At 42.3% G+C, this 26,487-nt stretch overlaps 1 protein-coding gene and 1 long non-coding RNA gene across 2 annotated transcripts in view; one reads left to right on the forward strand and one right to left on the reverse strand.

Moving 5' to 3' along the window:
- LOC121496661 overlaps positions 1-3,308 on the reverse strand; it is a 31,097-nt gene extending 27,789 nt beyond the window's left edge. Inside the window, exon 1 of the long non-coding RNA XR_005989299.1 lies at positions 323-3,308. This is a non-coding gene — a long non-coding RNA (uncharacterized LOC121496661). The remainder of the gene's footprint in view (positions 1-322) is intronic.
- The window catches only part of SDHB (succinate dehydrogenase complex iron sulfur subunit B), a 32,923-nt gene that overhangs the window by 2,347 nt on the left and 4,089 nt on the right, over positions 1-26,487 (forward strand). The window contains exons 2-6 of the mRNA XM_041765153.1: positions 7,386-7,513; positions 19,663-19,748; positions 22,240-22,376; positions 23,009-23,125; positions 26,178-26,279. Coding sequence (XP_041621087.1) covers positions 7,386-7,513; positions 19,663-19,748; positions 22,240-22,376; positions 23,009-23,125; positions 26,178-26,279 — 570 coding nt within the window. The remainder of the gene's footprint in view (positions 1-7,385; positions 7,514-19,662; positions 19,749-22,239; positions 22,377-23,008; positions 23,126-26,177; positions 26,280-26,487) is intronic.

The raw sequence follows: 26,487 nt of genomic DNA on the forward strand, positions 1-26,487 counted from the left end.
CTTCCCCATCAGATCAGCAGCATGCACGCACGCTGTAATCTCTCCCATTTTAAAAAACAACAAAACAAAAACAATAACAACAACAAAAAAAAACCCATATTCAGCTACTACTCCATTTCCCTACTTATCCTTCTTACACCCTGTGGCTTGAGCCAAAAACTGGAGGCATCTTTGTTCTTTACCCCACTTGCACATCCAATGTCTAAGGAAATCTTCAATTCTTTCTTAAAATATATTCAAAAACTTACCACTTCCTACCATCCACAACTACCAGTCTGTTTCAAGCCATCATCATCTCTTAGCTGATTACTGTAATTCTTACCTGGTTTTCTTGCTTTCATCTTTGAATGATTCTCAAACAGAAGCCAAAATGATCCTTTCAAAACTTCAGTCTAACTTTATCACTCCTCTGCTCAAAACCTTCAGTAGTTTCTGATCTTATTCAGGGTAAAAGCAAAAACCCTTACAAGGCAGGGGCGGCTGGCTGCCTCAGTTGGCAGAGTATGGACCTCTTGATCTCAGGGTCATGAGTTTAAGGCCCACATTTGGCCTCAGCACTCGATTTTAAAAAGTAGGGGTGGGGGTGTCTGGTGATTCATTTGGTTGAACACTGGACTCTTGGTTTTAGCTCAGGACGTGCTCTTGGGGTCATGAGAGTACTACTTGATGTTCTCATCCTTTCCCTCCCTCTTTGCCCCTCCCTCTTCCATACGTTCTCTTTCTCTAAAATAAATCTTAAAAATATATATACATATTCTCTAGAGTTTGAATCTCAAATATGCAATCTCCATCAAGTACATTTAAATAAATTTGCTAGGGGCACCTGGCTGGCTCAGTCAGTAAAGCACGTGACTCAGTCTCAGAGTCTTAAGTTTGAGCCCCACATTGGGCATAGAAATTACTTTAAAAAAAAACCTTACAAGGTCCTACATGATCTGGTTCTCCCGGTAACGTCCTAATTTCCTTTCCCATTCCCTCTCTCTCACTCCATTCTCAACTACACTTACCATCTTGTTGCTCCTTAAACATGTTTCCACCTCAAGATTTGTGCTCAGCGTCCCCTCTGCCTGATTCACTCTTCCCCTGGTACAGGCATGGCTTGCTTACCTGTCTTCTTCAGATTTTCATTCAGCTGTCACCTTTTCAGTGAAGTCTTCACTGGCCACCCAATTAGAATTGTTGAGTTGTAGCCAGGACCCCCACCCCCTCCTTTTTATTGTTACCCCTGCCCATTGCACTTATCACCAGCTCACACACTGTAAATGCTAGTTGTGTGTGCCTCCAGCCACTGTAAGCTCCCTGAGGACCAGAATATACATGTGTCTTGTCCTTGATCTCCAGGGCCTAGAACAGTCCCTGGAACATAGAAGCCACTCTGTAATTATTTATTGAACAAATAAACAAATGAATGGGTCTGGGCCAGCTACTACCTAAGACCTTGCTAATTGTATGAGTTGAGTGTTCCTTGGATTTGTTTGTGAAAAGGAATTATCTTTTTGTGCTGTTCTATTTTGGATTTGCATTTTCTCCAGGTAAAGGGCCAAACTTTGGACCTGTGTTTGAATTCTGGCTCTTTGTTGTGTAGTTTTTACTTTCATTTTTTAACTGAGAATAGTAAAACTTCCCATTGTAAAGATGTAAAAATTAGAGACAATTAGTACAGAATTCCACACATGGTAAGGACTCAATGAATGATTATGAAAGCTTTCTTTTCTTTTCTTTTCTTTTCTTTTCCTTTCTTTCTTTCTTTCTTTCTTTTCTCTTTTTTAACTTCTGCTAGGTCACCTACATAACAAATTTTTAGATTTCTCTGTCTGATGAATTTATTTGTTCTTATCACAGCTGCCATATTCCTCTGGATTAACTTTTAGTACAGCCCTCAAGATGAACCAACTCCTTCACTTTAGAACCATAACCTCCTCTGATGATTTTGATTTCCATATCTTCTCTCCTCATTCCCGTAAGCTAAGCCCTTCCCCTTTATCCCACCAAGTGTTGTATAAAATATATAAAATATACATAATGAATTTAAATTAGTTGTTTAAAAAAAAGTTCATGACACTTTGGGGTACCCCAAAACTTATGTTAGGGCTTATTGCCCTATAGTACTCTACTATTGTGGTGCACCCTTGCTTTGGTTTTGTCTCGAATCATTCATATGATAAGTATTTAAATGATTCATTAAAAACCTAATTACTTTTGGGAAGATCTGCATGATCAAGTCTAGACCTTTTCATTTTTGTAGAGTGGATATGAAACAGATGTTAAGTTTTAAAAACAGGTATTAAGGTGAGGTTATCTGTGGCAGGTAACCACGTTCACCTTCAATAGGCCTTTGTGGGAGTAGGCCAAGCTTCATAGGGCTGGATGCCTGTTGCCCTCTGTCAGACTATTAAAGCAGGCTTCACTGCCATGGAACTACAGTGACAACTGCAAAGTCCCACGTTCTTTTGAAAGTTCAGGCTTCACTAATGTTTTGGCAAGAAGAAAGTTTGAAGGAGTTAGATGGTTTAAACATATTTTGTCCCTCTCTCACTACCACCTACTACAGGCAAGGCAGCCACCCACTCTGGGAAATAGTTCCGTAATTTTGTAAAAAACTAAATATGCAACTGTCATACAACCCAGCAGTTACCTTCCTGGGCACTTAACCCAGAGAAATGGAAATATGTTCACAAATGTTGTTACTTCATTCATTATAGCCAAAAATTGGCAACAACTCAGATGTCCTTCAGCAGAAGAATGGCTACACAGACTGGGGTCCATCTCCCCACCCCTTGAAACACTAGTCAGTAAGAAAAGGAAACAACTATCAGGGTGCACACGACTCGGATGAATCTCCAGAGAATTATGCTGAATAAAGGAAAGCTAATCCCAAAAGGTCGCATACTAGATGATTTCATTTATGTAACATTCTTGAAATGACAAGAATGGAGACAGATTAGTGATGGCTAGAGATTAAGGAGTAGGGCGAGAGGTTTAAGGGATGTGGGTGTGGCTTTGATAGAGCAATTCTGGGGATGGGAATCTTCTGTGTCTTGACTGTATCAGTGTTGATGTTCTGGTTGTGAGATTGTGCTATAGTTTTGGACAGTGTTTTCACAGGAGGAAACAGTAAAGGATATGAGGGGTCTCATTATTTCTTATAAATGCATGTTATTCTAGATCTCAAAATGAGAAGTTTAATTTTTTAAAACGCCAAACTCTGGATATATGCAACACCATGAGTGAATCCCAGAAGCATTATGTTGAGGGAAAGAAGCTAGACCCAAGATTCCCTGTCTGATTGCATTTATGTGAAATTCTGTAAAAGGCAAATCTGTAATGATAGAAGGCACATAAGTTGCAAGGCGTAGGCAGAGGGCACTGATTGTAAAGAAACACTTAGAGAACTTTCTAGATGGAAATGTTCTGTCATAATTATGGTAAGAGCTATACCACTTTATTAAAACTCATCAAACTAAAAACTCATCAAACTATAAAACTTGTTTATAAATTAGTGAATTTTACTGTAATGAATAATATCTCATTAAATCTAACCAAAACAAGGTTGGAGCAGTAAGCTAGCAAAAGGCTGCTGGAGTATCTTCAGTGATCTTTTAACTTCCTCCACTTTGTCTTAAATGCCACAAGGTGGCGTCAAGCAAATGTTCCTTTCTTTTTACAAAATGGAGTTATTGGGGCACCTGGCTCCTCAGTCAGTAGAGGGAGTGACTCTTGATCTCAGGGATTGTGAGTTCAAGCCCCACATAGAGCTTACTTAAAAATAAATAGAATGGAATAGAATAGAGTCTTGCCTTTAATTCTTTTTTTTTTAATTTTTATTTATTTATGATAGTCACAGAGAGAGAGAGAGGCAGAGACACAGGAAGAGGGAGAAGCAGGCTCCACGCACCAGGAGCCCGACGTGGGATTCGATCCTGGGTCTCCAGGATCACGCCCTGGGCCAAAAGCAGGCGCTAAACCACTGCGCCACCCAGGGATTCCCCCTTTAATTCTTTAAAGAAAAAAAAAAGTTGGATTCCCTAGTGGAAGATGTTCATTTGTAGAAATGACTCTTTTTTTGTGGCTATTCTGAGCCAATTTGGTGATAAAGAAAAATACTACTTTTATCTTCACTGTCATTCTCATCTTCTCTCTGTATTTCCTTTTTTTTTTTTTTTTTTTTTTTTAGACTTTATTCATGAAAGACAGAGTGAGAGGCAGAGACACAGGCAGAGAGAGAAGCAGGCTCCACGCAAGGAGCCCAATGTGGGACTTGATCCCAGGATTCCAGGATCATGCCCTAGGCCAAGGGCAGGCGCCAAACCGCTGAGCCACCCAGGGATCCCTGTATTTCCTTTTTTCATACTGAGAGCTGATGTGTTTATATTTTCAGCCTCACTTAGGAGACTTTTTCTGGATTTTATTTATTTGATAGAGACAGAGATAGCAAGGAAGAGCATGAGCAGGGAGGAGGAGGAGAAGCAGGCTCCCCACTGAGCAGGTACCTCGATGTGGGGCTCGATCCAAGACCCTGAGATCATGACCTGAGCTGAAGGCACACACTTAACTGCCAGGCGCCCCTAATTCAGGACACTTTTTGCCAGCGAATAAGACCATCACATTTCTTTTAGTTAAACAGTTAACCTAAGTTTCACTTTTTTTTTTACCAGTTTGTAAGAGAACTAGCTGAGCTGGGAGGTAGTCTACATGTGTCTGCATACAAACTGAGGATTCAGCTGCTAGTTGCTATTTGGACTGACAGGACTCCTGCTCTTCCCCCTCAGGGTGGGGTCCAGGGGACTTGGTGTGGCCTCCACCCGGTGTCGTCCACCTGGATGGAAAGAGCTTCAAGGGCTGTGGGATGAGGACAGCATGTGTGTATTAGTCTAATGGTCAAGGTTGGCTATTTTTTCTTTTTTCCTTTTTTAAATATAACTTTATTGTATTTTAAATTCCAGTGTAATTTTTTTACTTTTCTTCAATTTTTCCTAACCATGAATTGAACTCCTGTATGTAAAGGCCTGGACTGGTACACTGGGAGGTGTAAAATGTAACCTGTTCCATGCTGTGAGTGGTTAATTTTATGTGTCAGCTGGCCCACAGAGTTCCCAGATAGTTGGTCCAACATTCTGGGTGTTTGTGTGAGGGTGTTTTGGGGTGAGTTTAACGTTTAACACGATAGACCAAGTAAGACAGATTGATCTCCTAATAGGGGTGGGCTTTATCCAATCAAAGGCATAAGTAGAACACATCTTCCTCCAAATAAGAAGGAATTTCTCCTCCCTGCTTTCGAACTGAAACATCAACTCTTCTTGAGTCTTAAGCCTGCTGGCCTTTGGACTAGAACCACATCCTCGGCTCTCCTGGTTCATGGGCCTTCGGGCTTGGACTTGGATTTACATCATTCACTCTTCTGGGTCTCCAGCTTGCCAGCTGCAGCTCTTGGGACTTCCTGTCCTCCATAATCATGACCCAATTCCTTATAATAAAATCTTTTTGTAAATACGTATGTATATATATTTTCATGTGTACATATACACTATATGTATGTGTGAACATATACACTATTGATTCAGTTTCTCTGGAGAACTCTAATACACATGCCCTCGAGGACTTTAACACATAAAAGAAGATAGGACCAAAAAAAGATCTGCAAATATTCACAAATAAACAGTGTTTAGGAGTCAGCCAAGCAGACTTGGGTTCCAATTGTGGCTTCTCTCATCAGTTGTTATCATGGCCCATCACTTGATACCTGAGACTCCTGTTTCTCATCTTTAAAATGAAGATTCAGGGGTGTCTGTGTGGCTCAGTCAGTTAAGCATCTCCCTTTAGGTTATGATCTCAGGGTCCTGGGATCCAGCCCCACGTGGGGCTCCCTATTTATCACAGAATCTACTTCTCCTCTCCTTCAGCCCGTCCTCCACACTCATGCTTACGCTCGCACTTGCTCGATCTCTCGCTCTCTCAAATAAATAAAAAATATTTTTTTAATTAGGTCATGAGGGTGGGGCCCTTAGGATGGGATTGGCACCCTTACAAAAAGAGGAAAAGGATCAAGATATCTCTCTCTCTCTCTCTCTCTCTCTCTTTTTCTGCCACGTGAGGACACAGCAAGAAAGCAGCCATCTGTGAACCAAGAAGAGGGTCCTCACCAGACACCAAGTCTGCCTGACTCTTGATCTTGGACTTCCCAGACCCCAAACTATGAAAAACAAGTGTTGTATAAGCCACCCAGTCTTTGGTCTTATTACAGTAGCCCAGACTGACTAAGACCCCTAAAAGCCCCAGCATCTCATTTTGACAACTGCAGGAGCTTTACTGTTTTTTTCCATATGTTATCTGACAGTGCCTCCTTCAAAACAGTGATATTCTTCTCAAAAATAAAGATGATGGGCAGCCCGGGTGGCTCAGCGGTTTAGCACCTGCCTTCAGCCCAGGGCGTGATCCTGGAGACCCAGGATTGAGTCCCACGTCGGGTTCCCTGCATGGAGCCTGCTTCTCCCTTTGCCTGTGTCTCTGCCTCTCTCTCTCTCTCTCTCTCTCTCTCTCTCTCTCAGGAATAAATAAATAAAATCTTTTAAAGAAAATAAATAAGGATGATGATGTCACCCACCTGATAATTTGTGCTATCAAATTGCTCTTAGGATAAAATCAAAATCTTGCCCGCACATTTGGCACTTCCATCAAGCCTCCCTCACTCATACTGGACTTCTCTTGGTTCTCCCAGGTGTGCTCTGCTGTCCCCCATCCAGGCCTCTGTACCTGTTCCCTCAGTTTATACACCCCTACTCCTTCCCCTAATCCCTACTCATCAAGCCACAGCTTGAGTATCATTTATGGGTCCTTCCCTGATCTCTTGTACTAGTGTAAGTCTCTGCTGTATTCTTCCCTCTTTGTACTTTATTATGAATATTTCATTTCTCTCTTGCTTGTACAAAGTAGATTCTGTGAGGGCAAAAAGTTCATTTCATTAAGTGCTGTTTCACTCACCCCCAGCACCATGTCTAGTATGTGCTAAGTGCTTAGTATTTGTTGGATATTGAATGGCTGCTTTTTCAGGAAGACTGTGTGTCAGAGGTACCTTGGTGGCTCAGTTGGTTAGGCATCTGACTCTTGGTTTCAGCTCAGGTTGTGGTCTCTGGGTGATCAGGGAACCCCATCTCAGGTATTTAGTGTGGAGTCTGCTTAAGGATTCTCTCTCTCCCTCTGCTCCTCCCTGCTGCCTGCACGCACGCACTCTTACTCTAAAATAAATGAATCTTTAAAAAAAAAAAAAGACTGTCAGTATTGTGTGGGTTTGTATCCAATGTGGTAGTGTGTAGTGCCAGCTAAACAGAAGGATTTATCTTGCATTTTTAGTAGTTTTTTTCCTTTCTTGTGAACTTTTTCAATTTCAGGCCTGCCGGGGGGCACAGACAGCGGCAGCCACAGCTCCCCGAATCAAGAAATTTGCCATCTACCGATGGGACCCAGACAAGACTGGAGATAAACCTCATATGCAGACTTATGAAATTGATTTGAATAAGTGAGTATCTCTGTGAGAGCTAGGTATTTGATAAGTAAAAGGGAACTCTCGATCTGATTCAGGGATATGATTTTTACATCCTTGGAAGGTTTAAAAATAGACCACTCAGTGGCTCTGCAATTTATCGTCTCTTTTTCAAAGGAGAATAAAGTAGGTACCTGATTCAAAAAGATAACCAGGGGTGTCTGGATGGCTCAGTCAGTTAAGCATCCAACTCTTGGTTTCAGCTCAGGTCTTAATCTCAGGGTTTTGAGTTTAATCCCCACGTTGAGCTACACACGGAGCATGGAGCCTACTTTAAAAAAAAAAAAAAAAAAGATAACTAATACCAAGAAGAATAACTTTTGTAAAATACCTTTCCTTTCTCCAAATCAGAGGATAACAGATTTCTAGGAGTACTGGTAAAGCTGGAGAGACTCCAGAAATTCAGCTAGAATGGTGATAGGACAAGATAGGGATGTAGTTAAAATAATAACAAAAATGTGGACTTCTGTATTATTTTTGCTATTTCTGTCCTAATAAAGTACCACAAACACATCAATTTATTACCTCCCAGTTCTGCAGGTTAGAAGTCTGGTAAACGTTTCATGGGACTAAAATCGAAGTGTCAGCAGGCCATGTGCCTTTGTGGACACTACAGGGAAATCCATTTTCTATTCCTTCAAGCTGTTGGCAGGATTCAGTTCCTGACGGTTGCAAGACTAAGATCCCTATTTTCTTGTTGGCTATAAGCTGAGAGCTAGTCCCAGCTTTTAGAGGCCACTGTGCTCTGTAGCTCATAGTTCCCACCTTCAAAGGCAGCAACAGCAGGTTGAGTCCCCCACCTCCCTCTGAGCTACTCTTCTCTCCCCGGTTTCCACCCTGAAGGATGTCTGCAGGAGCCGAAGGGAGAGAAGAACCTAGTGAGCTGGGCTCTTGCCTCCCCACTCCTCCCCTCTCCAGCATAACCAGTACTGTTCTATTTTATTTGTCAGTGAATGAGTATTTTTTCTTTTAAACAAACATTTTTTCTTCCATGGTGCCAAAAAGAGGTTTAAAAACTACTACTCTCAATGTATTCTTTAACTCTGTATCGACATGTAAATTCTAAGCAGTGGAGTTAGTTGGTCTGTGACCTTCTTGTCAAGCAGACAATTACTAAATACTCTGCAACCAAAAATCATTAGTAAAACCCAAAGAAAGGGAAATTGTACAAGCCACATTTTATGACCATAAATATTCACATTAAAAACAAACTACTTGGAAATTAAAAAGCACTCTTTTAAGTAACTACTTCATTAAGGAGTAGTATAGAGTATCATTAACTACTTAGAAAATAAAAGCACTGCAAATCGGAACTTACAGAATGATACTAAAACTGGAAGAGTTAAATTCATAAGTAGTTTTTAATGATAAAAGATTTGAAGAGGAATTACATGTACTTCCAGTCATAGTATAGCTTTCATCAGACTGTCCCTCCCACAAATAGCAGCTATAAACTTTGAAAAAAACAGAAGTAATGACCTGCGAGCATAGGAGAATAGCCATCACAGGAGGCACTCGGAAGAACAGAATGTTACCGGGTGAATGAATTGGGTTTTGCATGCTTTTACTTGAGGGCAAACCCCAGTCGATGGGGTGGTACAAGGACAAAAACTCGATAAAACCAGACTTACTAGTGTGAACAGCTAGAAGATACATTGTATGGCCACCACAACAACCAGAAAATGGAGGAGGCTCCTAAAAAATAAACACAAAGGGGGGAGGGGGCCAAATTCTATTTTAAACTGCCCAAGGTGAGAGTTCAGCTCATGTTAATTGTTGCTTTTGTTGTTGTTGTTGTTGTTGCTTTAAAAAAAAAAAAATCAGAGGTGCCTGGGTGGCTCTCTTGGTTAGCAGCCAAGTCTTGATTTCGGTTCAGGTCATGATCTCAGGGTTGTGGGTTTGAGCCCTGCATCAGGCTCCACAGTCTGCACAGAGTGCTTGAGAGTCTCTCTCCCTCTGTCTGTCTCCTTGCTTGTGGGTGGTTCACTATAAATAAATAAAGTCTTTAAAAAAAAAATCAGGGGCATCTGGCTGGCTCAGTCAGTAGAGCATGCAACTCTTGATCTCAGGGTTGTGAGTTCACGCCCCATGTTGGGCATGGAGCCTACTTAAATTTTAAAAGTATTTTAGAGAACCGTGCTTTCCAGAGAATAAAATCCAGAGTTTCTATATTATGTTATTCATGAGGTCCAGTGTACAGTCCAGAATCACTAATCATACAAAGAACTCCGAGATACGACCCAAACTCAAGTGGAAAGGTAATCAGTGGAGGCCACCCAGCCTCCATTCCAGTTGTTGGAATTAGCATATGTGGATTTTAAGTAGTTACACCTGTATTCACAGATAAAGGAAAAGATGCTCCTGAGATAGGAGATCTCAGCAGGGAAATAGAAACTTAAAATAACCACATGGAAAATCTGGAAGTGAAAAACAGCAATATCTGAAATAGAAAATTCACTGAATAGGCTAACAGCAGGTTGAGAATGACAGTATGAAGACCCTATGATCCTGAAAATACATTAATAGAAATTATCTGTTCTTAAGAAAAAGGTTTTTTAAAAAGAACCTCATTGATCTATAGAACAATATCAAAAGGTCTAATATACGTAATTGGAGTCCTAGAAAGAGTGAAGAAAGAAAACAGGCAAAAATATTTTGAAGAACTAATGGCCGAGAATTCACCGCAAGCTGTTGAAAGACCTAATTGACATATCCAAAAAGTTTGGTGAATCCCACACAGGTTAAAATACAAGGAAAACTACACCCTGGAACATCATAGTCAAATTTGCTGAAAATCAAAAGCAAAGAGAAAATCCTGAAAGGGGAAAACATGTAACATCCCGGGAAACAATACAAATGATTGTTTACTACTCCTCAGAAATTATAGATGCCAAAAGACAATGAAACGACATCTCTAACTTACTAAAAGAAAACACTATCAACCAGAATTCTGCATTCAGCAAAATAATGAAGATGACATGAAGACATTTTCAGATAACAAAAAATAATTCATAGCCAGAAGACCTGTGCTACATGAAATACAAGAAGTTATTTAGGCTAAAGAAACTTGGCTCTTGCAAAAGGAGTGAAAAGCACTAATTATGGTAAATTTAAACATTTTTCTTCTTAATTTCATTAAAGTATATATATGACTGTTGAAACCAAAATTATAATACTGTATTGTGTAACACACAATTTATACAGATGTAATGCCTATGAGAACTAGCATAAGGGCTGGGAATAGGTTGACCTGTAAGGTTGGAAGGTCTTACATGAAATGGTACAATATGAGCTCTAAATAGATCATAAAGTTAAGGATGTACCTTATAATTCTAAAGTAACCAGAGAGAGCTAAAAAGCCAACATAGATTATATGGAATTCCAAAAATATTTATTCAACCTAAAAATATTTCTTAGGAGAACCAGGGTGGCTCAATAGTTTGAGCTTCTGACTCTTGGTTTTGGCTCAGGTCGTGATCTCAGGGTCCTGAGATCGAGCCTCATGTTGGGCTCCATATGGGGAGGGGTGTGGGGTCTGCTTGAGGATTTCTCTCGCTCTGCCCCTCCCCTCACACACTCACTTTCTCTTGATAAAATAAATCTTTTTTTAAAAAATAAAAATATTACTTAAAGCAGAAAAGAACAGAAAATAAAATTTTGGGACAAATAGTAAAATGGGAGACCCAAATCCAATCACATCAATAATTATACCATGTAAAGGCATTGAACACTCCAATTAAACAGCAAAGATTGTCAGAATAGATAAAAAGCAAAACCCAGTTTGATCCTACTTAAAAGAAATGCACTTTAATTATTATTAAAAACAAAATTCAACTAAGTAAATTTTGAAGATCCTAATTAGTATTATTTAACCATTCAGAAATCAGGAAACATCCATCCTAGCAGATAGGAGCTCAGTTAACAATCCAGCTCGATCTCAGCTCAGGTCTTAATCTAAGGGTTGTGAGTTCAAGCACCATGTTGGGCTCCACACTGGGTATGGAGCCTACTTAAAAAAAAGAAAAGAGGGACACGTGGGTGGCTCAGTGTTGAGCGTCTGCCTTTGGCTCAAGGCGTGATCCCAGGGGTCCTGGATCGAGTTCCACATTGGGTTCCTTGCAGGGAGCCTGCTTCTCCCTCTGCCTGTCTCAGTGTGTCTCTCATGAATAAATCAAATCTTCTAAAAAAAAGGAAAAGAAACAAAAGGAGCTATACAAAATGAAAGACTTACAGGCAGACAGGAGTGGGAAGAACAAAAAAGCAGATTGGTTACAACAAGATCACTTTCCTTTATGGGATGGCAGAGTCAATTAGGCAGATATTCAACTAGATGATTTCTGATTGACTGGTTTTAAATTCCATTTCTGGAAGAACCAAAACTGCAGTTAAGTCGTCTCAGTTTGATGACATGAGATTGGCATAAGTGACTCCATTTGGGGCCTGTTGTTTTGTTTTTAACAATATAAAGACAGGTTGAAAATAAAAGATATTGGGGCCCTGGGTGGCTCAGTGGTTGAGTGTCTGCCTTTGGCTCAGGTCATGATCCCAAGGTCCTGGGGTCAAGTTCCGCATCGGGCTCCCCACAAGGAGCCTGCTTCTCCCTCTGCCTGTGTCTCTGTCTCTCTCTGTGAGCATGAATAAATAAAATTTTTAAGAAGGAGGGAGGGAGGAAGGAAGGAAAGAAAGAAGCATCCATGCAAACTGCACTAAGCATAAGAAAGTGGCGGGATGGGCAGCCCGGATGGCTCAGCGGTTTAGTGCCACCTTCAGCCTAGGGCGTGATCCTGGGGTCCCGGGATCGAGTCCTACGTCGGGCTCCCTGCATGGAGCCTGCTTCTCCCTCTGCTGTGTCTCTGCGCCTCTCTGTGTGTCTCTCATGAATAAATAAATAAAATCTTTAAAAGAAAAAAAAAGTGGCAGGATGCCTGGCTGGCTCCGCAGTTGAGCGTCTGCCTTCAGCTCAGGGCAGGATCCTGGGATCAATTCCCACATCAGGCTCACAGGGAGCCTGCTTCTCCCTCTGCCTATGTCTTGCTTCTCTCTGTGTGTCTTTCATGAATAAATAAAATCTTTAAAGAAAAAAAAGGTAGAGTGGTGGGACGCCTGGGTGGCTCAGCGGTTGAGCGTCTGCCTTCAATTCAGGGCTTGATCCCGGGGTCCCAGAATTAAGTCCCAGTTGGGCTTCCTACAAGGAGCCTGCTTCTTCCTCTGCCTGTGTCTCTGCCTCTCCCTCTGTGTCTCTCATGAATAAATAAATAAATCTTATAAAACAAAAAAGGTAGAGTGGCTATGGTAAAATCAGATGACTTAAAGGCAAAGATTATGCCAGAAATAAGAGGACATTTCAGAATGATAAAGGATCATTTTATCAGGAATGTCTCACAGTTGTGTACACTTAATAACCAAGCTTCAAAGTTGGCAGAATTGGAGGATTTCAAGAGTTAAGGAACACATAAACATCTGTAGCTCTTTCAGCAGTGGATAGAATAACTAAAAAGTAAAGACATAATCTGAACATTATCAACCATCTTGATCTAATTAATATTTTTGAAATAACACACCAAATGGTTGCAAAACACATGTATCTCAATGAATTCCAAAAATTTGGAATCTTCTAGAGTGTATTCTCTGACCACAATGGGATTCAACTAGAAAGCAGTAACAGATAACCCATGCATCAAAGCAGAAACCATGAGGGAAACGAAGATGTATATTGAACTAAAATGATAATGAAAATAGAGCATTTAAAATATACAAGATGCATCTAAAGCAGTGCTTAGAGGAAAATTTGTAGGTTCAGAGGCTTGTACTTTAAAAAAAAAGAAAGGTTTTAAATCAGCGATCTAAGCCACCTTAAAATCTAAGCCACCTTCTGTGTACAGAAAACATTTGCAGCCTTGTGTGTAATAGAGAATTTAAGCACCAACTGTCCTTCCATAGGAAAACGGTAGGCAGTGACAGTCCTTTGATTAACAAAGAAGATTGTTGTCATTTAAAATATGCCAGGACAGGGATCCCTGGGTGGCGCAGCAGTTTGGCGCCTGCCTTTGGCCCAGGGCGCGATCCTGGAGACCCGGGATCGAATCCCACGTCAGGCTCCCGGTGCATGGAGCCTGCTTCTCCCTCTGCCTGTGTCTCTGCCTCTCTCTATCTCTCTGTGACTATCATAAATAAATAAAAATTAAAAAAAAAAAAAAACAGGTTATGGATTGAAGTGCATTGTATGATTCCATTCAAAAAATGGGCATCCTTGAAATCAGGTTTATCAATCTCTTATAAAACTAACCTATCGTATGACTCAGCAGTTGCACTCCTGGGGATTTATCTCAGAGAAATGCAAACTTATATTCACCCCAAAACTTGTATGTGAACTACACAGCAACATTATCGGAAATAGCTGGACATCACAGGCGTAATCGCTTCTTAGAATCTGAAAAAAAAAAAAAAAATGTAGAAAAGAGCAAAATAAACTCTAAGTAGAAGGAAAAATAATAAGCGCAACAGTGGGTCATGAGGAAGAGATAGAGAAAACAAAACCAGTTGTTTCTCTGAATATATTTTCTATTTATTTATTTATTTTAATTTTAAAGATTTATTTATTTATTTATTTATTTATTTATTTATTTATTTATGATAGACATAGAGAGAGAGGCAGAGACACAGGAGGAGGGAGAAGCAGGCTCCATGCCTGGAGCCCAACGTGGGACTCGATCCTGGGACTCCAGGATCGCGCCCTGGGCCAAATGCCCGTGCTAAACCGCTGAGCCACCCAGGGATCCCCTGAAAATATTTTTTTAAAAATTTGATCATCTTCTAGCCAGACTGGTCAAAAATTAGAAGAAAAACAAAATCCTAGTAGCAAAACAGAAAGAATGGATATCAGTATGGATCCTGTAAATATTAAAATGATACTAAAAGTGGGGCATCTGGCTGGCTCAGTAGGAAGGGCATGCAACTCTCTTGTTCTCAGAATCATGAGTTCAAGCCCCGCATTGGGCATAGAGTTTACTTAAATAAAGAAAACTTTTTTAAAAATGATACTAAAAGTGTATTATAAATGACTTTATGGGAGTGAATTCAATAATTTTGATGAAGTGGACAAATTCCTTGAGAAATATAACTACCAGACTGACATAAAGATGAAATAGAAAAGATGAATAGTGCTATGTTGGCTATAGGTAGATGTGTTATCAGAAACCTTTTCACAAAGAAAGCTCCAGGCCCAGGTGGCTTCACTGATGAATCATATCAAACAATTAAGAAAAATGGAACACCAGTATAAGATCCTTTCAGAAAATAAACAAGGAATAATCACTTCCCAGTTCATTTTAGGAGGCCATCAAAACCTGATTCCAAAATCTAACAAACGCATTACAAAAAGGAAAGTTACAGATTGGTATCTTTTTGAACACAGACACAAAAATTCTCAAGAAAATTTCAGCAGATCAAATATAACTGTAAAAAGGATGATGCCTTCCTAACCAAGTTTGAGTTTGTCCCAGAGATGTAAAGTTGGTTTAACATTGGTGAATCAGTGTAATTCACCATAACAGGATAAAGGAGAAAAACTGTAACTTGCAAAAAAAGAAAAAGAGGGGAACTTCCTCAACCAGATAAAGAGAATCTCTGGAAAAACCTATGAGTTCACAGCACACTTAATCGTGAAATAGTTGGTGCTTTGCCCGTAAGGAACAAAGCAAGGACGTCCACTCCTGGCTTTTGTTCTGGATGATGCTGCTAGACATTCTAACAAGTATTCTAAAGGCAAGTATAAAAGAAAGCATGAAGTTTGGAAAGGAGGAAATAAAACTGTACCTAGTCACGAATAATAATATCACTTACTTAGAAAATTCCCAAGCATCTACAGAACTACAAGAACATAAGTAAATTTAGCAAGGTTGCACAGTAGAAGGTCAATATGCAAAAAGGCTTTTTTTTTTTTTTTTAAACTAGCATTAACCAGAATTTTACTGCAGGCTCTAACCAAAGACATTAAGCAACAGGAAAATTAGGAAACTAAAGATCCTCTATGAAGAGGATCTATATGGCACTATATATAGAAAATCTTAACAAACCCACACCAGAAAACTAGAACTAAAATTAGTTTAGTGAGGACATAGGATACAAGACCAGTATAGAAAACTCAGCTGTATTTCTGTGTACTAACAGTGAACAACCCAGTAAGAAACTGTTTCCACTTATAACAACATCAAAAAGAATAAAATACTTAGGAGCCATTAACAAAAAAATGCAAGGTTTGTACACTGAGAACTATAAAACTTTGTTGAAATGAAATTAAAGACCTAAATAAATGGAAAGACATCCCATATTTGTGGGTTGACTTTTTTTTTTTTTTTTTTTTTTTTTTTTTTTTTTTTGAGTAATCTCTACACTCACTGTGGGGTTCCAGCTCACAACCCTGAGACTAAGTCTACTGACTGAGCCAGTCAGGCACCCCTGGAAGGCAATATTGTTAAGGTGGCAATATGCCCCCAAACTGACTTACAAATTCAACACAATCACTGTCAAAAGCCCAGCAGTCATTTTTGTAGAAATTGACAAGCAGATCCTAAAATTCATATGACAATAATGCAAGGGACACAGCCAAAACAACTTGATTTCTGTGTACAGAAAACATTTGCAGCCTTGTGTGTAATAGAGAATTTAAGCACCAACTGTCCTTCCATAGGAAAACGGTAGGCAGTGACAGTCCTTTGATTAACAAAGAAGATTGTTGTCATTTAAAATATGCCAGGACAGGGATCCCTGGGTGGCGCAGCGGTTTGGCGCCTGCCTTTGGCCCAGGGCGCGATCCTGGAGACCCGGGATCGAATCCCACATCAGGCTCCCGGTGCATGGAGCCTGCTTCTCCCTCCGCCTGTGTCTCTGCCTCTCTCTCTCTCTCTGTGACTATCATAAATAAATAAAAAATTAAAAAAAAAAAATTTTTTTTTAATTAAAAAAAATAAAATAAAATAAATAAAATATGCCAGGACAAGAATAGACAGATCATTAGAATGTTTAAAAGTTCCAAAATAGACTACACTTTAATGAAATTCTAACGTGAAATACCAGAAATAAGTATCACAAATCAGAAGCAAAAGTAGGTTTAGTCAGTGATTTGGGGCATTTAACAGTTTTTACAATTTGAGGGGGAATAATTTAAAAACAAAAAGTAGGGGCGCCTGGGTGGCTCAGTTGGTTGAGTTGACTTGGGTTTCAGCTCAGGTCATGATCTCAGGGTCCTGGAATGGAGTCCGGAGTTGGGCTCTACACTGGGCATGGGGCCTGGCGTTCTCTCTCTATCCCTCTGCCCCCTCCTTTTAAAAAAAATGATACATAATATGTAATAAAAAAATTTTTAAAGATGTAAAAACTTAGAAATTTCTAAGTATTCATGAAACCTCAGGAAGGAGTGTGGTCTTTTTAGATTTAACAGTGATAATATCGTAAGAGGAAAAGGTGATCAGTTTGACACCTTTAAAGCACATTTAAGCATTTAAATCTGTGCGTTTTAAAAATTCCATTACCCAAATTAGAAGTTAGATAGCCAGTTGCTGCTTAAAGGCTGCCAATGAGGGAGGGGCAGGGTTAGCATCAGATATAATAGATTTGTGGTATATATTTTGGTCTTGTCCAGGGTTTCCAGCTCCTAAAACCCATGTAATCCTAGGTGTTCAGAGCTATAGGGTCATCTTTTGTTATAAGACTTTGGTTTTGCTCCCAGTTCCTGAAATAGCTCCAGATATATAATAAAGGTAAAAGCAAGTTACCTTTTGTTATTGTTATCTTTTGTTATTCATAACAAGCCCCTTTCAGCCGTCAGTTTATGTTAATGACATGATTTTTAGAAATCTAGATAACTGGGAGGAACCAACCCTGTGTTTAGAGAGTTAGAACACAAAGCCCTGCCCCTTGACCTAGGAGGCAAGAGAGGTTAGAGGTCGAATCACTTAAGCCAACAGCCAGTTTGTAATCAGTTGTGCCTACACACTGAAGACTCCATAAAATCCCTGGAATGTGGGGTTCAGAGAGCTTGGGTAGGTGAACCCGTGAAGGTGCAGGGAGAGGACATGGCCCTGTTCCCCCTTCCCTTGCCCTATGCATCTCTTCCATTTGCCTGTTCTACTAAATCACAGTCTAGTAAGTTAACTATTTCTCTGAATTCTGTGAGCCACTCTAGCAATTACCAAACCTAAGAAGGGGATTATGAGAATGTGATTTATAGCCACTCATCTAAGAGCACAGGTGACAACCCAAACTTGAAGTCTGAGGAAGGTGCGGCAGTCAGTGGGACCTGTGGCATGTGGTGCTGTCTCTGGGTCCATGGTGTTAGATCGGGTTACAATGTAGGACACTGAGCTGGTGTTGAAACTACACATTTGGTGACCAGGAATATTGAGAGTGAGAAGGTGAAAGGTTCACAGCTTTTAAAAACGCTTTAAAAAACACCCCCAAGATATCAAAGAGGTAAAGACCATGGATGGACTGTCTCCAGCAGTAGTCAACTAGAAGGAACAGGCCACGCAGGTGTGGATGTTCGTCTGCTCTCTGGTGCGCCTCCAGCACCCAGAATGGGACCTGGCACAGAGCAGATTTTGAATAAACCGTGAGTGAAGAAAAATCACTGACTTGATGACAAATATTCAGCCACTGCGATTTTCAGAGATCTCAGATAAAACACTGACAATGGTAGTAGTTCTCCCTTCTCAAACTAGGAGAGGTTTTTAAAGGTCTCGGCTCCCAGTGTTAGCAGAGATAGGGCTGGGAGGTATTTGTACATGGCTGAAAGAAGTACAGATAACGCGGTGTGTTAACTAACCTCATGATCATTTCACAACATAAACACTCCAGATTCTGTGCCACACTTTCGTGCTGTACACCTTAAATTTGCACATTGTCAATTATATCTCAGTAAAGCTAGAAAAAAAAAAACCTAGATAATGCTAAAGGATATTTGGGGAGAGGGATATGTTTTTAAATGCCATGCATAGAAAAGTACTGAGAGGGGGATCCCTGGGTGGCGCAGCGGTTTGGTGCCTGCCTTTGGCCCGGGGCGCGATCCTGGAGACCCGGGATCGAATCCCATATCGGGCTCCCAGTGCATGGAGCCTGTTTCTCCCTCTGCCTGTGTCTCTGCCTCTCTCTCTGTGTGTGTGTGTGTGACTATAATAAATAAACAAATAGGGATCCCTGGGTGGCGCAGCAGTTTGGCGCCTGCCTTTGGCCCATGGTGCGATCCTGGAGACCCGGGATCGAATCCCACATCGGGCTCCCGGTGCATGGAGCCTGCTTCTCCCTCTGCCTGTGTCTCTCTGCCTCTCTCTCTCTCTCTGTGACTATCATAAATAAATAAAAACTAAAAAAAAAATAAAATAAAATATAAATATAAATATATATATATAACTGAGAGGCACAGAGCAGCAGCCAGGAAATAGGTTTGTTGAGTGCTTGTGTACCAGATGCCATGAAAATCGCAGTTTTATTTCATCTTTGTAATAATCCTGTGACATATATATTAGTTCCATTTTACAGGTCAAGGAAGAGGCTCAGAGAGCAAACAAGTCCATAGAGCTGCACTCTCTGCATGATGATGATCATGGTTAAACTAAATATGTGGCAGACACTCCCCCTTTCATCTTCCCGTGTGTTAATTCACCTGCAGTAGTCCCATGAGATGTAGGTACTGCTCTCTGCTTTGTCGGTGAGGAGCTGAAGCCGGGGTTTGCCGAGAACCTAGGAAGCGTCCAAGCCAGGACTCAGACCAGGCTCCCTGCCACCAGGCCTGCGCTCCAGCTTCCAAGCCAGTGCTACTGCCCTTCCTCCCACCTGCTGCACCCACGCACATGGACACTCACAGCGCTTAGGAGTGGGGGACTGTCTCTACCCCTGTAGCTTTCCTTCTCCTAGAAATGTATATGCAGCGTGACTCCGCAGTGCTTAGAATGTGTAAGGATAACATAAAAATAGAAGTACAGAAAAAAATTCTGAGTGTGCCCTGAGAAAGCCAAATGGGTTAGAAGAGCAGCTGACATATGCAGATGTCTCAGGTCCTATTACAACAAAGGGCAGGAAGATTGAACATCCCGTCAATATGACCGGAGTGTTTTGTTGTTTTTGGTCAGATGTGGTCCTATGGTGTTGGATGCTTTAATCAAGATTAAGAATGAAATTGACTCTACCTTGACCTTCCGAAGATCATGCAGAGAAGGTAAGCATTTTAGGCTTTAGACACTTAGGCTCTGGTTCCGCGGCCTGCCTGCCACAGCTGAGCTGGTGATCTGCCAGGAGACCAGGTGTTGCACTTCCTTTCCTTGGGTAAATGTGCCTAAAACTCCCAAGTGTAGTACAGGTTCTGTACATTTCTGAGTTTTCTTCCCATCGGGAATCCTATGTCGCCTGGTTCCTGCATCTGGCATGAGCTGCCCACCCCTCAGGCATTAACTCCCATCTGCTAGCAGGACGCAGCCCATCTCTGCACCACTGCTGAGCTCATTCACTGGGGACGGCAGTGGAGTTTCTAGTCGGTGCTTGTGCACATTAACCCTTGTCCAGCAAGGGGGCACAGGTGTGCCGCTGCCAGCTCCCAGCATTACGAGTGTACATGTATATAAAGTATCTGCTCAGTAGGAACGTTCTGGGCAGGAACAGTCTCCCACAGTAACAGCTGTTATGCTAGAAAAATGTAATTACTAATGAAAGTCTAACAGTGATACAGTTTTTTAGTATAAATTTAAATAAAGTGAGTTGATACTAAGAAAACTCATAAATAGGGCAGCCCCGGTGGCGCAGTGGTTTAGCGCTGCCTTCAGCCCAGGGCGTGATCCTGGAGACCTGGGATTGAGTCCCACGTCCGGCTCCCTGCCTGGAGCCTGCTTCTCCCTCTGCCTATGTCTCTGCCTCTCTCTCTCTCTCTCTCTCTCTCTCTCTCTGTTTCTCATGAATAAATAAATAAAATCTTAAAAAAAAAAAAAAGAAAAGAAAAAGAAAACTCATAAATAATCATTTAGCAGTCCTCAGACACGGGAAAAAAATCACAGAGGATTATCACAAGGGCTGACTGGTCCTGACGGCCATAGAGCACAGAGAGTGGACCTTAGGCCCAGGGAGGTTAAGGGACTTCCAAAAAAACACATAGGTAGTTGGGGAGCCAGGCATCAGCCAGGGTTGTCAGATTCCAGAACCGCACTCAGGCGGTGTGCTCTGCTGACCAGGCTCAGAAAACCTGGGGTAAAACCAAAACAGAGTAGGTTGGACCACAACCAGTGATCGAAGCTTCTTCCTAAAATGACCTTCCATAAAAGGAAAAGTCACTATGGATATTGGCCCATTGCTTTTTGTCTTTGTTCGGTACATGTCAAGTATTCCAGCCTTCCTTCTAAGACATCTGCTTTGATTCAGCTAATCATACAGGATGGGATTTAGTGTACCAAATGCTGACAGATATTATGGTAGTTTGGCTGAGCCCTGCTGTTCAGGGAACGCTCTGTGGTAATTAAATACCAACCTTCCCCACGTAAATCCTGGCAACCTAGGAAATATAGATGCTTTTCAGTAACCTTTCCCCGTAAGACTTTGTCAGAGCCAAGAACATATGATGTGGCCCATCTGGACTAAAAAGTATGAGGCAGAGTGATACTAATTGCCACTCCTTTCTCTTCCCTTATTGTTTGTTAAGAGAATTTTCTGGGGAGTCTTTTTCAGAGAAGATACATTGGATTTATTTTTTAAATTGCATACCATTTTTTATAAAAGCATACTTCTGGTTGGATACCAGGCACACACAAATATATTGATAGCATTCAGTCTCCTGGGGAACTTCGCTGTATTTGCTTAAAACAGGGCTCTGTGTTATCTTACACGCTTACTAAGATTAGCAGGAGAAGAGAACGCGGTCTTACCAAAGTGATAACCCAGTACAGGTTTCACAACTAATCACATTTCTCTGGCCTGATGATCTTCAAGAAAACAGCTTCAGAGAAATGGGTTCAGATTGCATAGTCCTCTTTAAACTCTAAAATATCTAGGAAATTTCCATACACAGCAAATGAGCCCGGGCAAACAAAAGTGTCATCTTCAGGGTCCTTGGTCAGCACCTAACTTTTGCTTGGTTAGCTTTGCTTTGCTTTCACATTAGTTTATTCTTCTCCCTAGAAAGACAGTGCTCGGGCAGTTTATGTGGGTTTCATGGCCCCCACTGTGCTGCTAGTTTTGATGAAGACAATAGAGTAAGAGTCATATGTGGATAATCCATATCCAGGCCTCAGCCAGAAGATGGCCAAGACTGTTGATTTGCTTTTTGGGTTCTGTCTGTCAGAGTTTGAGTAGTTTGAGTTCAAATAACAGGCTGGGCTGCCTTTTTTTTTTTTTTTTCCTTTTTCTGAAAATGCATGAAGCATGGAGCTAGGGATTGGCGTGGCAACTCTGTGATGCCAACAATGCCCCAGGCCCTTTCTGTCTTCCAGTGCTGTCTGTAGTGTGCAGATTCCAGCCTTAGGGTTGCCTCATGGCTTTTTGGAACTGGTCATTAGATCTCCATCCCAGGCAGGAAGACAGCAGTGGGGCACCTCTGCCATGGGTGTACTCCATGTCAGTGCTGCTCATGATGGTAGGGGAATGAGGGAATGACATTCCAGAAAATGAGTCTGAAGCTGGACTTCCCGAGCCTGGGTACAGAGCGTTGAATGCCTTCTCTGTCTCAGGCATCTGTGGCTCCTGTGCCATGAACATCAACGGAGGCAACACTCTGGCTTGCACCCGCCGGATCGACACCAACCTCAGCAAAGTCTCCAAAATCTACCCTCTGCCGCATATGTATGTGATAAAGGATCTGGTTCCTGTGAGTTTCTGCCTCCCCTCCCATCCCTCCCCCGCCCCCTCTCCCTCCCATACCCTCTCCCCCCCCCCCCCACTCTCCCCACCCCACCTTTTTTTATTTTCAGGGAGATGGGAAAAGGTGTGTGTGAGGGAGAGATATGTTATCATTCTTTAGGGCAGGCTTTTTTTCCTGAGTTTAATTGAGGAATTTGAATGGTGGAAGATAAACACACCTGGAAGATTCTCCAGCCCCTCATTGAAGAGGATTGTTTGGGACTAACAGGGACTTTAGAGTTGGAACAGTCCCAGAATCAAAAATGTGGCCATAACTACAAAGAATTCATGTGGAAAATAGCAGTGGGGAAGGCAACAGTTGTTACACAGTGTACTTCCACAGTGTCTGCCTCCCCACTCGTGAGCGCCTTCATGGACCAGGCCTCAGGAGTGGGTAGAGGAGAGATTTCCCAGCCACGATGAACACTGACCATTTCTCCTTCTGTCACCTTTGCACGGATCCACGCCAAAGGAAGAGAGTCCAACTTCTGCTGCTATGCGATGGGGAAGTGGGCAGCATCCAAGAAATGGGGTGACTGAGAATGCTAGGGAGTGATAGTAGAATCTGACCCTTCTTTTCTTCTTCTTCCCCTTACTCAGGACTTGAGCAACTTCTATGCTCAGTACAAATCCATTGAACCTTATTTGAAGAAGAAGGATGAATCCCAGGAGGGCAAGCAGCAGTATCTGCAGTCCATAGAAGACCGTGAGAAACTGGTCATTAGTCCCCTTTTACTGTCTTGCTTTGAGGAATTCTGTGCAAAGATGCTTGGGAGAAGTGTGGCTTGCGGGGGGGTGGGGTGGGGGAGTAGCTGCATGGGACAATGCAGACCATTAATGGAGTGTATGCTGGAAAGGAACCTCTAGAGCATCTGTCCAAGGGCTGGACAGCCGTCCTCTCAGGACCAGGGGGTAGTGTGAACCCATAAGGGGCCCTCAAGGGGTCAAGGATCCAGAGCATGTCTGCCCCGCCTAGAAGGGCTCATGATTACCATGTTGCAGGATGTTTGTTTGTTTCAAGAGAAACTTGTATGCAAAAGATCAGGTCTTGCCAAGTAGGCAGCTCCATCAGAGTGGCTCTTCAACAGTGGGCACATCAGAGACATGCTGGCCATGGGCGCTGGAGCTTCCATCTCCCTGTTTCATAGCAAAAGAGTTCATGGCAAAACCAGGACCAGAACCTTGCTGTTCTTTCCTAACACCCAGTGTCCCAAGGGTTGCCGGGTGGGACGGTGACGGCCCTGTCACTCTCTTGGCGTCCCAGTGTCCGGGCTCTGAAGTCTTCCAGTGAAGGAGTCGTTCTCAAGTTCTCAGTCTCCTGCTCTGGCGCTGTTCCCTCCAAGAAGCCTCTGATCTGCACTCGTACTCCCTGCACACTCTGTGTCCTTGTGGAGAGGAAGAGGTGGGAAGGGGACCCAATAGAGATGGGTCCCAACAACACATCTGCACAGGACCAAGGACATGTGCCATGTCACGGTCAGCGCATCTCACGTTCCTCCAGTACAGCACTTGTCCAAGGAGCATCACTGACCTGCCACCATGCTAGCAGGCCGGGCGCCCCTCAGGGGCAGCGGCAGTGGCAGCGACGGGATCTTAGTCCTTTCTGGACCCCGAGGCCACAGCACGGGTTATTTATCAGTACATGTTAGGCATGTGGATGAGTAAACACACTTTACCTTTTAGAAGTCTTGGGGAATATTTAGGCCCCCTCCTCTTCCCTGTAAAACTTTTTTTTTTTTTTTTAAGATTTTATTTATTCATGAGAGACACACAGAGAGAGGCAGAGATGTAAGAGGAGAGTCTTCACGTGAGTGCCCAGTGCTCATCGTAGAGTGGTGTAAAGGCAGTGCAGACAGCTTTCTCCCGTGTCAGGAGGAGTTTGTTGTTCTGGCACAAGGCTCGCCCTGCATTCCTCACTCGCAGGGAGTCTGACTGCCCAGGGCCACCGGGCTGGGTTGGAACTGGTCTCTCCGAGCCAACTGGCCCTCCCGCATTCCTCCGTAGGCAAGCCTCCTGGATGCCCTACTCCTAGAGCATGACGGATTACCCTGAGTGTGTATTCTGGAAGTTCAAGGATTACTCAAATACCAAAAATTTGTTAAGCATTTTTCACTTCCTTAAGTTAATATGCTGAGCATAATGTTTTCTCACAATTTTAAAAGCCTTAATGCTCACTGTGGGTAATTGGAAAATCCAGATAACTCTTTTTAAGTAATCTGTGATATTGCAGCACCCAAGGATAATGTCTGTTGTCAGCTACTTTTGCTTTTCTTTTATCTGCTACATTTTTATGTAGCTGGGATCAGAATGCAAATATGCTTTTGTGTCCTGCCCTCTTCACATAGGTTATTGTAAGCATTTTCCTGTGTTCTTGAGCATTCTTCGTAAGCATTCACTTAGACTTTGTTCTCTGCTACTTCAGTTGAATGCACTGTATATTATTTAACCATTCCACTACTGTTGGACAGTGTCACTCCCTGTTACAAAGAAGGCTAGATAAACATCTTGATCTTTCAAGTTCTAGCCAAAATTTGGAGCTTTTCTTATTACAGGTTTTTCTGTAAGTGAGCTAAAGAATGTGACCATCACGAAGGCTCTTGAGCCTATCCCATATGCTTTCTAGATCAGTGGGGCAGTTTGCATTCCCGCCTGCTCTCTGAACAGAACATGGATTTTGTTGAAGACTCACAGTTACAATCATGACCATCAACTGTGTGTCATCTGTTACAATAAGCTGTCACTTCAGATGTCAATGTGCCCTTCTGTCTTGCTGCTTTTAATCAGTTTCTGTTTTTTGCAAAATCAGGAGGTCCAGTTTGTTAGAACTGGGTGGACAGATTGAGTCAGCGTGGCAGGTTTAAAGAGCAGGCATTCCAGAGTTGGACTGCCTGGGGTCCCGTCCCAGCCCTGGCTGCTTGCCTGTGCGACCCTGGACCAGCCACCTAACCTCTCTAGACTCTAGTAGTCCTCATGCCACAGGATTGTTGTGATCAAATGATGGGAAATGAGTTGAGCGCACGGGGCTCATTGAGGATGGTATCCCCATTGCTGGCCTGGTCTCTCCTCAGCACCAGGGCAGAGGCTTTTTTTTTTTTTTTCCCAAACTTTTATCTGAATTCTAGGTAGTTGATATACAGTGCAATATTGGCTTCTGGAGTAGAGTTCAATGATGCATCACTTACAACACCCAGTGCTCATCACAAGTACTCTCCTTGATAACCCATCACCCATCTAGCCCATCTTCCACCCACCTCCCTCCATCGACCCTCAGTTCGTTCTCTATTAAGAATCTCTTATGGTTTACTTTCCTCTCCCCACCATTTGTTCATCTGTCTTGTTTCTTAAATTCCACATGGCAGGGCAGTGGCTTTTGTAGACTCCTGGATGCCCCAGCACACAAGTCCTTCCTCATTTTCCTAGAGTACATTCTAAGCGGTGAAGTGTTTGGGTGGGTTGGTTGGGTTTCTAATGGGTTTTTTGGTTTTGTTTTTAGATAACTGAGAGGTTATTGTTTATTAGAAGATAAGTACTTTGTGCTTGGACCTAAGAACTCTGGGTTCTAACCCGACAAACACGTACATTTCAACACCAAGATCTTTTTTATGAATCTGATAAATCTTTGCAAGCCACCCCTAAGATTTTGCCAAGAAAACTCACACGCAAGTAGGCGCTCTGTTCATGCACAGATCCTGGACCTCCCGTTCAGCCAGCTGAACACATGCCAGTCTCTTCCATCACGTGCTCCTGACTGCCCTTCCCCTCCACACAGGACGGGCTGTACGAGTGTATCCTCTGTGCTTGCTGCAGCACCAGCTGCCCTAGCTACTGGTGGAATGGAGACAAATACCTGGGGCCTGCGGTTCTCATGCAGGTAAGGTGCTCCTTTGCTGCTCTAAGAGAACTTAAAACAGGCATCCAGGGACACCTGCTTGGCTTAGTCTGTTGAGCATCCGATTTAGTTTCGACTCAAGTCATGATCTCCAAGTTGTGAGATCGAGGCCTATGTCAGGCTCCCTGCTCAATGTGGAGTCTGCTTCTCTCCTCTCCCTCCACTCCTTGTTTTCCCTCTCTCTTTCTTT

Source organism: Vulpes lagopus, chromosome 8, assembly GCF_018345385.1.
Source record: "Vulpes lagopus strain Blue_001 chromosome 8, ASM1834538v1, whole genome shotgun sequence".
Taxonomy (NCBI): domain Eukaryota; kingdom Metazoa; phylum Chordata; class Mammalia; order Carnivora; family Canidae; genus Vulpes; species Vulpes lagopus.